Source organism: Canis aureus, chromosome 8 (assembly GCF_053574225.1).
Source record: "Canis aureus isolate CA01 chromosome 8, VMU_Caureus_v.1.0, whole genome shotgun sequence".
Taxonomy (NCBI): domain Eukaryota; kingdom Metazoa; phylum Chordata; class Mammalia; order Carnivora; family Canidae; genus Canis; species Canis aureus.
In genome coordinates this window covers 15,300,135-15,313,423 of record NC_135618.1, presented here as the reverse complement: position 1 = coordinate 15,313,423, position 13,289 = coordinate 15,300,135, and the positions used below count along the sequence as shown (strand labels likewise).

The 13,289-nt window shown below is 35.9% G+C and overlaps 1 protein-coding gene across 5 annotated transcripts in view; it reads left to right on the top strand.

The window, feature by feature from the left end:
* COL24A1 (collagen type XXIV alpha 1 chain) overlaps positions 1 to 13,289 on the top strand; it is a 387,323-nt gene that overhangs the window by 357,145 nt on the left and 16,889 nt on the right. For all 5 annotated transcript variants that reach the window (XM_077905294.1, XM_077905293.1, XM_077905290.1 and 2 more), the window contains 2 exons: positions 4,669 to 4,704; positions 4,808 to 4,834. In XM_077905294.1, the coding sequence (XP_077761420.1) occupies positions 4,669 to 4,704; positions 4,808 to 4,834 (63 nt within the window). The remainder of the gene's footprint in view (positions 1 to 4,668; positions 4,705 to 4,807; positions 4,835 to 13,289) is intronic.

Genomic DNA, 13,289 nt, shown 5'->3' with positions numbered 1-13,289 from the left:
CCGGGACTCCAGGATCACGCCCTGGGTCGAAAGCAGGCACTAAACCACTGAGCCACCCAGGCGTCCCTGAAAAGGATTTTGATAAAATGTCATGACTTGAATATATTGCTTAAAGCCACAGAAGTAGAAAAAATAGAGACTCATCTCAGCATTTGAAATTTTAGATTAGCTGCCTCATTTTTATAGCATATTATTTAATGAAAATCAATAAAGTGTTGAAGAATACAATTGACATTTTTTCACATATTACCTCTAAGTTCACATGTTTCAGTTTTTTATTAGAATTGTCTTATTTGCCTCCAATTTGAAAGTGAGGAAGATGCATTAAAAGGAAAAGCTAAGTTATAGGGAAATATGTCCTAAATATTAACAAATTAAGAATTTAAAGCATATGTATATGATTCTTTTTTAAATTCATATAGTATAATTCTTTAAAATAAAAAATTAGTAAACTTTTAATTCAAGTACATACTTCCTTACATTCATACACACTTCAAATTTAAAATTTCCAACTTGTATACATGTGGTCACTTTCTTTCTTCAAATACAAAATATGAAGAAGAAAATTGATAAAATCTTTGAAAATCACAATTTAAAGTGAATTTTAGAGATTTATCTTCACCAAACCTTGTTACAACTGAGATATCTGAGATCCAAATATGTGGCAACAATTCAAGGACATACAGTTAATTGGATACAGAGATAAAACCAGAACCCAGGTCTCCCAATTCTCACACCACTGTGCTTTTTTATTTATTATAGTAGTTCTCAGAAAATAAGCTTCAGGAGCCACTTGGGTAAGAAGATGATGATAGATAGATAGATAGATAGATAGATAGATAGATAGATAGATAGGTGATAGATCACTCTCACCTGCCATTTATTTGGCAGATTCCACAAGTAGATTCCTAATTTGTAGTTATTCTCTGTGCCTTATTATTCACTGAATCTATCCTAATCACATTACTTCTAATAAACCTTATTTAATATTACTAAATTCCCAATTAAACCCTCTAGATCAGTGACTCTCAACCAGGAATCATCCCCCCTCCCTAACACACACACACACACACACACACACACACACACCACAGAAGACATTTGGCAATATGTGGAGATATATTTGGTTGTCACAACTAGGGAAAAGTGAGAGTTGCTAGTTGCACCTAGTGAGTAGAGACCAGTGATGCTGCTAAACATCCTACAATGCAAGCTTCTCAATTTACAAATGAGAATAAGGAAGCTCTCTATATCTAAGCCAGCATAAAGTAAAGATTATGAAACTAAGTCAAGATTGCATTTACATAAAGGCAAAGTCTAACATGCTCAGGTTCTAGAACATGAACTTACGAGTATTTTTCAGAGTAAGAAAAAATGTTACCTTTGGAGGATCAAATGTAAATTCTGGGACTAAATGGAAAGACAGTCTAGTTCCAATGGTAGTGCTTTGACTATGGCCAAATAATCACTATAACCATTCACAGTATTTACCATTTACATTATTCCCTTTAGGAAACTAACATAGACAATCATAATTTTATTATAGACTTCTTTTATTATAAACCGCTTTAGTTTATAGTATCTAGAGAGAGAGAATCACTTTTCTTATTAGTGAGCTAAAGGAATAGAAAAGAACTAATAAGTGTTATGTTGTTGAATAATATTTTGTTTTACTTGGCTAATTGCCGCATTCTACGTAGTTGTTTTCTTAGGGCTGTCTTGCCCTGTCTTGTTTGGTTGCAAGTATGTCATTTGATCATATTTGTGATGACCTGACTTGTTTTGAGTAACAAGCTAAAAAGAAATCAATAAAATGAACAATAGAAATAGTTTCTTCTTTCTATGATAAATCCCTCTTTCAAAGTCAAAGATTAATGTTTTGTCCTGAACCACCAGTGAGACTGCAAATGTCAGAAATATGCTAAGTGGGGTGAAATGTCAACTGTTTATTTTTACGATGTTGTTCCAGAATGGAGGAACTTACATAGCCAAAATCATTCTGAGCCTCTCTATATTTAAAAGCTATCTCCAGGGACACCTGGGTGGCTCGGTGGTTGAGTGTCTGCCTTGGCTCAGGGCGTGATCCTGGGTTCCGGGATCAAGTCCCAGATCAGGCTCCCTGCGAGGAGTCTGCTTCTCCCTCTGCCTATGTATCGGCATCTCTCTCTGTCTCTCTCATGAATAATAAATAAAATCTTTTTAAAAATTAAAATAATAAAATAATAAAAGCTATCTCCAACATGACATTTCCAGAATTTATCTTGCAGTTTCTGAGGTAGAAATTTTGTACATTCTTTACTTTAGATTGTAATCATAAGCCATGCAAACTAAGAAATGTCCAGCAGGCATGGTACTGGAGTACACTATCCTTTTTTAAGTTGCTATTGCTTTCTCTAATTCCCCCAGGATATTTAGAATCAACAGCTCTGGCAGTACTTAATATAAGTCAAGCCTAATGGTGCCTGGGTGGCTCAGTCAGTTAAGCATCTGCCTTCGGCTCAGGTAGTGATCTCAGGGTCCTGGGACCGAGCTCCACATCAGGCTCCCTGCTCAGCGGGACTCTGCTTCTCCCTCTCCCTTTCTGATCTCTCTCATTCTCACTCTCTCAAATAAATAAAAATAATTTTAAAAATCAGTATTATTCAAATCTCAACTGAAGATAAATTGTGTTCTATCATCTTTTAACCATAATCTGAATTTGACTCAATGTCATTTTACCATTTGGTTGACCATCAAGTAAGTGAAATTTTGAGTAGACATTCTCTTTTTTTTAAGATTGTATTTATTTATTTGAGAGAGAGTGTGTGTGTGCACAGCAGCGGGGAGGGCAGAGGGAAAGAGAGAAGCAGACTCCCTCCTGAGCAGGGAGCCCAACATGGGGCTCGATCCCAGAACCCTGAAATCATGACCTGAACAGAAGTCACATGCTTAACTGACTGAGCCACTCAGGTGCCTCTTGAGCAGACATTCTTAACAGTGATTACTATCGTTTCATTTTGAGAAATGTCAACATAACTTTTCACATTTTACTAATGCATTTTTAACTATTCTAATTTCTAAATTAATACTAATTGATTCTAACATTATTCATTCATTCAATAACAATTTTCAAACACCTACTACAAAGTAGACACTATTCTTGTTCCAGAAAATGGAAAGGTGACTAAGACACTCTTAAGGGTTCCTAGGGATTTTCCACTGTGTTATGTACTAGGGAATGCAGAGGCAATTAGTGGAGCAGGAGGAAGGTGGCCGGGGAGGGGTAAGCAAGGTGAGTATAGAGTTTTAAAGGCTGGACTGGATGAGGAACTAGAGTTAAACAGAGAGAGAAGGTAAGGAAGAGCATTCCTGGTCAAGGAAATAGCACATGTAAGAGAACACATGTGTGAAAGAACTTTTTAAAAATTCAGACACCTACAAGTAATTAGTTATAGATGAAACGTAGGATGTCTCGGGGAGAGTAAATACAGGTGAGGCCCAGATCTTGAAGATGAGGCAGGGTGTACATTGATTAAGAATGTATACTTTTATATTCAGCTGACTTAGATTTTAATCCTAGCTCTAACCTGTATTTGCTTGTTGCCATTTTCTTAACTCTAAAATGGAAAGAAAGCACACAACACGGTATACAGTTCTCACAAAGTGAGCACACAATGTGGCATGTAATAAGTTCTCAATAAATGGTAGCTATCACTGTTAGGAAGTTCATAACTTATGCTCTAGATGAAAAAGAGCCATTGAATAGTGTAAAGCTAAATAATAACCTGATTAGATTTCCATTTATAAGTAGAATGTAGTTAGCATAGTAAAGAGAATAAAGTCAGATGTCAGATTAGGAGTCCGGGCAAAATGTGATGTCTCTGCTAGGGTTCTTATAACAAATTGCCATAGACTGGATGGCTTAAACAACAAACATTATCCAGATCAAGGTAATGGCAGGTTCAATGTCAGGTGAGGGTCCTCTTCCTTGTCTGCAGACAGCATTACAGGATATGCTGTATCCTAATATGGTAGAAAGAGAGATGATATCTCTTTTGTCTCTTCTTAGAAGGTCACCACATTCATAAGGGCCCACATGATCAGATTACCTCCCCAAAACCTCACCTCCAAATGCCATCACATTGGAGATTAGGGCTTTCACATGTGAGTTTTTGGGGGGGACACAAACATTCAATCTATAGTATACGATTAACACTAAACTAAGGCAGTTGCTATGAAAGATGGAAAAATAGTATTTTGGAGAGATTTGGAGGTCAGTTCAGGAGTAGTAGATAGCTAAATTATAGGTAGATGTTGAAGGAAAAGGAGGTGTCTAAGAACACTAAAGTTTTCATCTTTGCTGATAAAGTGGATGGTAAATAGAAATAACAGGAAAAACATACTTAGGCAGTAATAACATTTTTAAATGTTAAATGTTATGTTTATAATTGTTTATTAAAATGAAAACATTCAGTTTCTATTAATATCAATAGAACATGAAAGTAAATACCCAGCTTGTTCACGAATGTGTGTGATAGTTGAATGCAAAGAGCAAATAACTTCAAAATACTAAAACAGTTTTGACTCTTATGACCTGCTGCACATGAAAGGCTGAATCTTCGTTGTCTTGTTTCTATCAAACCAAAAGCATAAGATATACATATTGTGCTTTGTCTCCATTTCTTCTAGGGTCCTCAAGGGCCAAGAGGTCAACCAGGGCCTCCAGTGAGTTTATTTACATTTATATCTGCTTACTGTTGATGTTTATATGCTTGTCTGGTTTGAGATCTCTACTGAAAAATTCTTTTTAAAATTTGTTATATTATAGGGTCCACCTGGAGCACCAGGCCCAAGGGTAAGTTTTCCTGGTTTTGTTTACTTTATCTTAGTATATTACATTAACACTTTTTAAAGCTTATTCTAGCTCCCTATTAAAAGTGTTTCTCCTCCCTACCTCTATCCTTTTTGCTAATCTGATATAGAGTCTTCCCAGCTAAAATAACAAAATCTAAACCTAAACTTCTTGTCTCTAAAATGGGGATGATCTCATACTTTCTTGGGTGGATTTGAGGGTTTTTTTTTTTTTTAAGATTTATTTATTTATTTGAGAAAGAAAGGTGGGGGAGGGGCAGAGGGAGATAGAAAATCTCAAGCAGACTTCCCACTGAGTAGGGAGCCCAATAGGGGGCTCAATCCCATGACCTTGAGATCGTGACCTGAGCCAAAAATCAAGTGTTGGAGGCTTACCTGACTGAGCCATCCAGGTGCCCCTTGAGTTTTAAATAAGTAAAGCACATAGCACAATGCCTGACACAGTAAGTGCTCATAAATACTAACTCCCTCTATTTCTTCCCACTTCAACTTCTGGCTCTCCTTTTTTAAATGTTTCTTTTCAGGGACACTTGGGTGACTCAGTGGTCTGCTCAGGTAGTGATCCCGGGGTCCTGGGATCAAGTCCCTTATTGGGCTCCCTGCAGGGATCCTGCTTCTCCCTCTGCCTATGTCTCTGTCTCTCTCTGTGTGTCTCTCATGAATAAATAAATAAAATCCTTAAAATAAATAAATGGGTGGCTCAGCGGTTTAGCGCTGCCTTCAGCCCAGGGCCTGATCCTGGGGACCCGGGATCGAGTTCCACATTGGGCTCCCTGCATGGAGCCTGCTTCTCCCTCTGCCTCCTGTCTCTGCCTCTCTCTCTCTCCCTCTCATTAATAAATGAATATAAATAAATAAATAAATAAATAAATAAATAAATAAATATATGTTTTCCTTTTCTACCAACCAGTAATCCACCTTTTAGGTGTAACATGAATCCTTTTCAGTTGCCAGTGGCTGTGGAAGCCCTCAGACTTAACTATTTGCTTGTTATCTGTAACAGCCCAGAGCTTGCTACCCTTATCTTTGAAACAATGCTTCCGTTGCCTCATTATCAACTGTTATCCCCTGGCTTCTCAAGTTCCAAGTTTGATTTCCCACATGCTTTGCATTCCCTCTCATACTTAATAATCTATTTGTCTTCCTGCTTCCTGTAAGAGGTCTCCTTCCATCCCCAACCTTCACCCATGCCCCACCCCTACAGCAGCCTGGTCAAATACAATGGTCCTTGTTTAGATTTCCTGCCTAAAAAAGATCTCCTGTTGGCCACATTATCCCAAACAATGTCTAGTCCTATGCCTTCTAGCCTTACTTATTTCCACATGCTGCTCTAGTGTCATTTGGATCTCTGACAGTTCTAGTTGGTGGATCACTGTGGTCTATTCTCAGCAGGCTAGAAACTCTTCATTCCTTTCAGCTTTTCACCAGGGCAAAGAGTAACTTTCAAGCAAGATGCCACAGGAAGATTATCCCCTTGGAAACAGGAGATTCATGCTCCATGATTTAAAAAAATTACCCCCCCTTTCTGGCTATCAAACTAGGAGATTGAAACCTTCCCTGGCATGAACATCAATGGGAATGCCTTTCTTTAATCTTCAATTATTCTCTACTTCCATTCTTCCTCCCCCTCCACCCTCACCCACCCCCACACCTGGATCTCCACAAAGCACGGGTTACAAATACCTTCATCAGTTTTCTTCTCATTTTACAATGACTTTGACATAACTGCCTTCCTAAGAAAGAATAAGTCCTAAAAAATCACTCGCAGACTAGAGGTGATTGGTGAAAATTTTCACATTGAAATACCAAATTTTGTGGCACCATAGCCCTTCTCACTTAGAAAATGTTTGCATGTGTTCCTATACAGCCAAAATGAAGTAATACGAGAGTTTTTTGCTCTGAACAAAATGTGGATAAGAATATATACTTTGAGAAATTATTAGGATTAAATAAGAAAATATATGTGCTTGTCGCATTGTAGATACTTAATAAATGTTAGTTTCTTTATCTCTTCTTTCTTTCTTTCCTTTTTGTCTTCCTTCTTCTTGGCCAATATGAAAGCTGGTTTTTTAGTATTATCTTTCCAGGATTTGCACAGTCCATTGTAGCAAAGTGGCAGTTTAACCCTGAGAAGATGACTTCTAGAGCAGAAATCTAAGTGTCAATGAGAAAACACCTGCATAATTCTTTCTAAGGTCAACATATGATCATATCTTCTTTGAAACTCTTCTTAATTTCTTCTCATCACACTGTAAGGTAGAACTGATCACTTCCCCTTGTTATTGATAATCATTTTCATGCCAGTCTGTTTCTATTATGAGATTGTGAACTCTCTGAAGGTGGAAACCATTATTTAATTTCTTTTCCATTCAAGCCCTTAATAGGTGTCTGTTGAGTGAACAAAAAGCAAGTTCATCTCTTGGAAAATTTCAGTGGGAATCCTCCAAGATAGAATATTTCACTTGGAGGGAAATAACGTCTAGAATTGAAGAGTATCATAGAATTAGAGATAGACAATCTCTTTGTAGTTTATTTAGCAATTATTTGGGACTGACTTGTGACTCATTAGTGGTTTCTTAAGACCAGTTTAGTGAGTCTTATTCATAATTCTTTTGAAATGAAATGAAATAGAAAAAAAATGTGGGGAGTAACTGCTTACTGGGTACAAGGTTTCTTTTAGAGGTGATGGAAGTGCTCCAAAATTAAATAGTGCTGATGGCTACATGACATAGTGAATTACTAAAAGCAACTGAATTGTGTACTTTAAAAATGATTAAAATGGTGGATTTTATGCTATGTGAATTTTACTTCAATAAAAAAAGAAAAAAATCAGTATATCAGCCCTAGTAAGAATAAATATTGTAAAACTATTCAATTAAATGACTGTATTTTTGTATGAACCTTATTATGAAGTAAAAATATATTTCTTACTATGGGCCAAAATAAGTTTGAAAACCTCAACTCTAGTTTAATTTCCTCTTTTTAAGACCTAGAAGTAAAGTAACTTGCCCAAGTTCCTAAGAATAGCTAAACAGAAGTGTTTCTGGAAAAGGCATATATATTGATGGTGCTTTTGAGTTTGAGGATATTATCACAGTGATGGCCAGCCATCAGTGCACATGGTAAAATATTTAGAAACTAACAAATCTACAATAGAATGCCAAAGTTAACCAAAAATGATTGGTGGGGTAAAAGGAAGAACAAGATGAGTATGTGTGCTGGAGTCGGGGTGGAAACAGTAATCACTAAAAATAATTGGGAAAAGAATTGTGAAGATTTCATTCCCCCAAGGTATAATGAATCCTAGTTCCCCTCATAGTGCCAACAATCTGATTACTTCTTATTCTCTATATTTCTATTTTATGTGCATGTTTTTGTGAACTTTAAGTGATTTTCATGTGAGAACGTGTTCTCTCTAACAAAAACACATTGAGGGAGCTACTGCTTTTGGATTCCATCCCTGCACCTAATGAGAGTTTTACACTCAGATGTGGGCACTTAGATGTTGCTGAATAACTTCCCCAGCAAATCCTTTTAATATGTGCCAGGCATGAGTTAGGCTTTAGGATTATGCTGGGAATTATGCAGATATGTGTATTGCCAAGAACATTTATGGGTGACCAAGTATTATGACATTTCTTTTCTTTCCAGTGCCTGTTAGGAGGGGGTAAAAAAGCCTTTTTTATTAAGTTGACATTTAAAATTGCTAGTACCTTACTATGCATTAAGTCACATATTCTACACTATTAACGCACTAAAAGTCATTGTATTCTTCATTGCCACACATTCACAGGAAATAAAGTATGGTCGTTTTACTTAAGAATATTCATCTAAGTCTTCTGTTGATGGGTATTTGCTTCCAATCTTTTGCTAATACAAACACTACAAATGTCCAGTTCATATTCTTCCATTTTGCAGAATATTTATAGGACTAATTCCCAGCAGTGGGATGGTTCAATGTAAGGGATAATGAGCATATTTATTTATTATTGTTGTTAATTTGGGTACGATATACATAACATAAATTTATCATTTTAATCATTTTAAGTATATTGTTCAGTGACTTTAAGTACCTTCACATGTTGTGCAACCATCTCCACCACCCATCTCTAGAACTTTTTCGCTCTTTCAAAACTGAAACTCTGTACCCATTAAATAATAATTCCTCACTCCTCCCTTCCCCAGCACCTAACAACTACGATTCTACTTTCTGTCTCTATTAATTTTACTACTCCAAGAATGTCATGTAAATGACAGTCATACGGTATTTGTCCTTTTATGACTGGCTTACTTTACTTAGCATAATATCTTCAAGATTCATCTGCATTTCAGCCTGTGTTGGAATTTCTTTCCTTTTTGAGGCTGAATAATATTCCAGTGTGTGTGTGTGTGTGTGTGTGTGTGTGTGTGTGTGATAAACTACACCGTGTCTGGTTTATCCAGGTGGACATATGAGTTTTTCCATCTCTTAGTTATTGTGAATAATACTGCTATAAACATAGGGGTACAAATTGAGTCTTTCCTTTCAATTCACTTTGAATTATACACCCAGAAGGGACATTACTGGATCATATAGTAACTCTACATTTAATTTTTTGAGATATTGTCATGCTCGCTTCAGCAGCACGTATACTAATTTTTTGAGGTACTGCTATACTATTTTATAGCAGCTGCACCCTTTCACATTCCCACAAGCACTGCGCAAGGTTCCGATTTTTCCACATCCTTGCCAACACTTTTTATCTTCCGGTTTGTTTGTTTTGTAACACCCATCCTAATGGGTGTGAAGTGATATCTACTTGTAGTTTTGATTTACATTTCCCTAATGATTAGTGAGGTTGAATATCTTTTCATGTGCTTATTAAATTATATATTTTCTTTGGGAAAATGTCTATTCAAGTCCTTTGCCCATTTTTGAATTGGGTGCCTTGTTTACTGTTGTTAGGTTGTAGGAGTTCTTTATACATTGTGGATATCTGGGATCCCTGGGTGGCGCAGCGGTTTGGTGCCTGCCTTTGGCCCAGGGCGCGATCCTGGAGACCCGGGATCGAATCCCACATCGGGCTCCCGGTGCATGGAGCGTGCTTCTCCCTCTGCCTGTGTCTCTGCCTCTCTCTCTCTCTCTGTGACTATCATGAATAAATAAATAAAATCTTTAAAAAAAAAAAATCCCTTATCCAATATATGATACAAGCATTTTCTCCCATTCCATGGGTTGCCTTTTCACTCTGTTGATAGTGTCCTTTACCCAGTTTTTAATTCTGATATAGTCCAATTTGTTTATATTGTCTTGCCTTGCTTTTACTGTCATATCCAAGAAATCATTGCCAAATCCAATGTAATGAAGTTTTCCCCCTATGTTTCCTAAGAGGTTTATAGGTTTAGACCTTATATTTAAGTCTTTGATTTATTTTGAGTTTATTTTTGTATATGATATAAGATAAGGGTCTAGCTTTCATTCTTTTGTATGTGGATATCACATTTCCCCAGCACTATTTGTTAAAGACTCTTCTTTCCCAATTGAATGGTCTTGATACCTTGATCAAAAATCATTTGACCATATGTGTGAGGGTCTACTTCTGGACTCTATTCTATGTTGGTCTATGTCTGTCTTTATGATAGTACCACATTGTTTTGATTACTGTAGCTTTGTAGTAAATTTTGAAATTGAAGTGTGAGGCCTTTAACTCTGTTATTTTTCAGGATTATTTTGGCTATTTGGAATCTATATTTTCTTTTATATTTACCCATATAGTTTAGCAGTGCTCTTTATTTCTTCATTTGGTTTCAAGTTTCTGCCTAGTATCCTTTAATTTCAGTTTGAAGTACTCCCTTTATTATCTTTCTAGGGAAGGTTTGCTGGTGATAAATTCTCTTAGTTTTTGTTTATCTAGGAATGTCTTGATTTTTCTTCATTTTTAGGGTAGTTTTAATGGATATAGAATTCTGGGTTGACATTCTTTTTCTTTCAGCACTCTGAATATGTCATCCCACACCTTCATGCCCTTATGATTTTTTTTTTAAGATTTTATTTATTTATTCGTGAGAGACACAGAGAGTCAGAGACATAGGCAGAGGGAGAAGCAGGATCCATGCAGGGAGCCCAATGTGGGACTCCATCCCAGGACTCCAGAATCATGAAGGCAGACGCCCAACCACTGAGCTACCCAGGCGTCCCGCCTTTATGATTTTTAATGAAAATTTAGCTGTTAATCTCATTGAGGACCTCTGGGGTCTAATGAGTCTTCTCTCTTTCTGCTCTCAAGATTCTCCCTTTGTCTTTAGCTTTCAACAATTTATGATGTTTCTGGGGAGTTCACTGAGCTTCTTAGATTTGTAAGTTAATGTTTCTCATCAAATGTTCAGCTACAAATGTTCAGCTATTCCTTTTTTTTAAATTAAGATATAATTGACATAAAACATTTTATTACTTTCAGGTGGTTTTGGTTCTTTCCATTTCTTTTCTGTTGAAAATAATGTTCCAGTGAACATAGGAAAGCATATATGTTTTCAAAATAGCATTTTTGTATTCCTCAGATAAATACCCAGAATTGGACTAGCTGGATCATATGGTAATTCTATTAATTTTTTGAGGAATCTCCATATTGTTTTTCACAGTGGCTGTACCAGTTTACATTTTCAGTAACTGTACAAGAGCTTCCTTTTCTCCACATTGTCTCCAACACGTGTTATTTCTTGTCTTTTGATAATAGCCATTCTAACAAGTGTGAAGTGATCACTCATTGTGGTTTTGATTTGCACTTCCTGATGATTAGTGATGTTGAGCACCTTTTCATAAATGTGTTGGCCATTTTCATGTCTTCCTAGGAAAAATATCAATTCAGATCTTCTTCCAAATTTTTAATTGGATTGTTTTGGGTTATTTGCTATTGAGTTGTATGAATTCTGTATATATTTTGGATACTAACCCTTTATTAGATTATATGATTTGCAAATATTTTCTTCCATTCAGTAGGTTACATTTTCATTTTGCTGATTGTTTCTTTTGCTGTGCAGAAGCTTCTTAGTTTAATGTGGTCTCAAGTGTTTATGTTGGCTTTTGATACCTTTGCTTTTGTTGTCAAATCCAAAAAAGCAATATTCACCAAAACTAATATCAAGGAGCTTACCACCTGTGTTTTTTCAAGTCTTTTCCATTTTCAGTTAATGTTTGTATATGGTTAAGGCAATGGTCCAGTTTCATCCTATTGCATGTGGCTATCCTGTTTTCCTAATACTGTTTATTGAAGAGACTACCCTTCCACATGATATATTTTTGGCTCCTTTGTTGTGACACAACATATGCATGGATTTATTTCTGGGTTTTCTGTTCTGTTCCATTGGTCTGTATATGTCAACTTTAATGCCAACACCATATTATTTTGATATTAAATAGAGTTTGAAATTTAGGAACATGATACTTGCAGCTTTGTTCTTCTTCAAGATTGCTTTGGCTATTCAAAGTCTTTTGTGATTCTATAAAAATTTTAGAATTGTTTGTTCTATTTCTGCGAAAAGTGCCATTGGAATTTTGATAAGAGATTGCATGACTCTGTAGACTGGTTTGGGTAGTATGGACATTTTAACAATATTAATTATTTTAATCCAAGCATGGACTATCTTTTCATTTATTTGTGTCTTCTAATTTAATTTCTTTCATCACTGTCCTATGGCCATTATTTCTTGAAATATTCTTTCTGCCCCTCTTTCTCTCTTCTCCCCTTCTAAGACTCCCATTATGCATATGTTAGCACTTTTCTTTATGTTCCATAGGTTTCAGAGCCTCTGTTCATTTTATTCATTCTTTTATCTGTTTACTCTTCTGACTGGAAAATCTGAATAAACCTGTCTTCAAGTTCATTGATTCTTCTGTCTACTGAAATCTACTGTTGAGCCTCTCTAGAAAATTTTTATTTCATTTTTTGTACCTTCCATCTGCAGAATTTCTATTTGGTTCTTTTCCATAATTTCATTTTTTTGTAATTGGTATTCTTTATTTGTAATGTATCTTTTTCCTTTAGTTCTATAAACATGATTTCCTTTAGTTTTCTGAACATATCTAAAATAGCTAATAAATATATTTGTCTAATAAGTACAACATCTGGGCTCCCTCAGGAGCAGTTTCTATCGATTGATTGCATTTTTGCTTGCTTATGGGCCATACCTTAATATTTCTTTGCATGTCATGTAATTTTTTGTTGAAAACTGTGCATTGTAAATAATATAATGCGGCATTTCTAGAAATAAATTTGCTCCCTTGGCCCTTGAGTTTATTTTTGTTGCTATTTGTTATTGTTTAGTGACTTTTCTGAATATTATAAAATCTGTATTCTTTGACATGTGTCCACTGAAGTTTCTACACAGCTTAGTGGCCAGCTAACAATTGGAGAGAGATTTCCTTAAATGGCAGAACCAGTAAGTCTCCCAGTTTGTTTGTT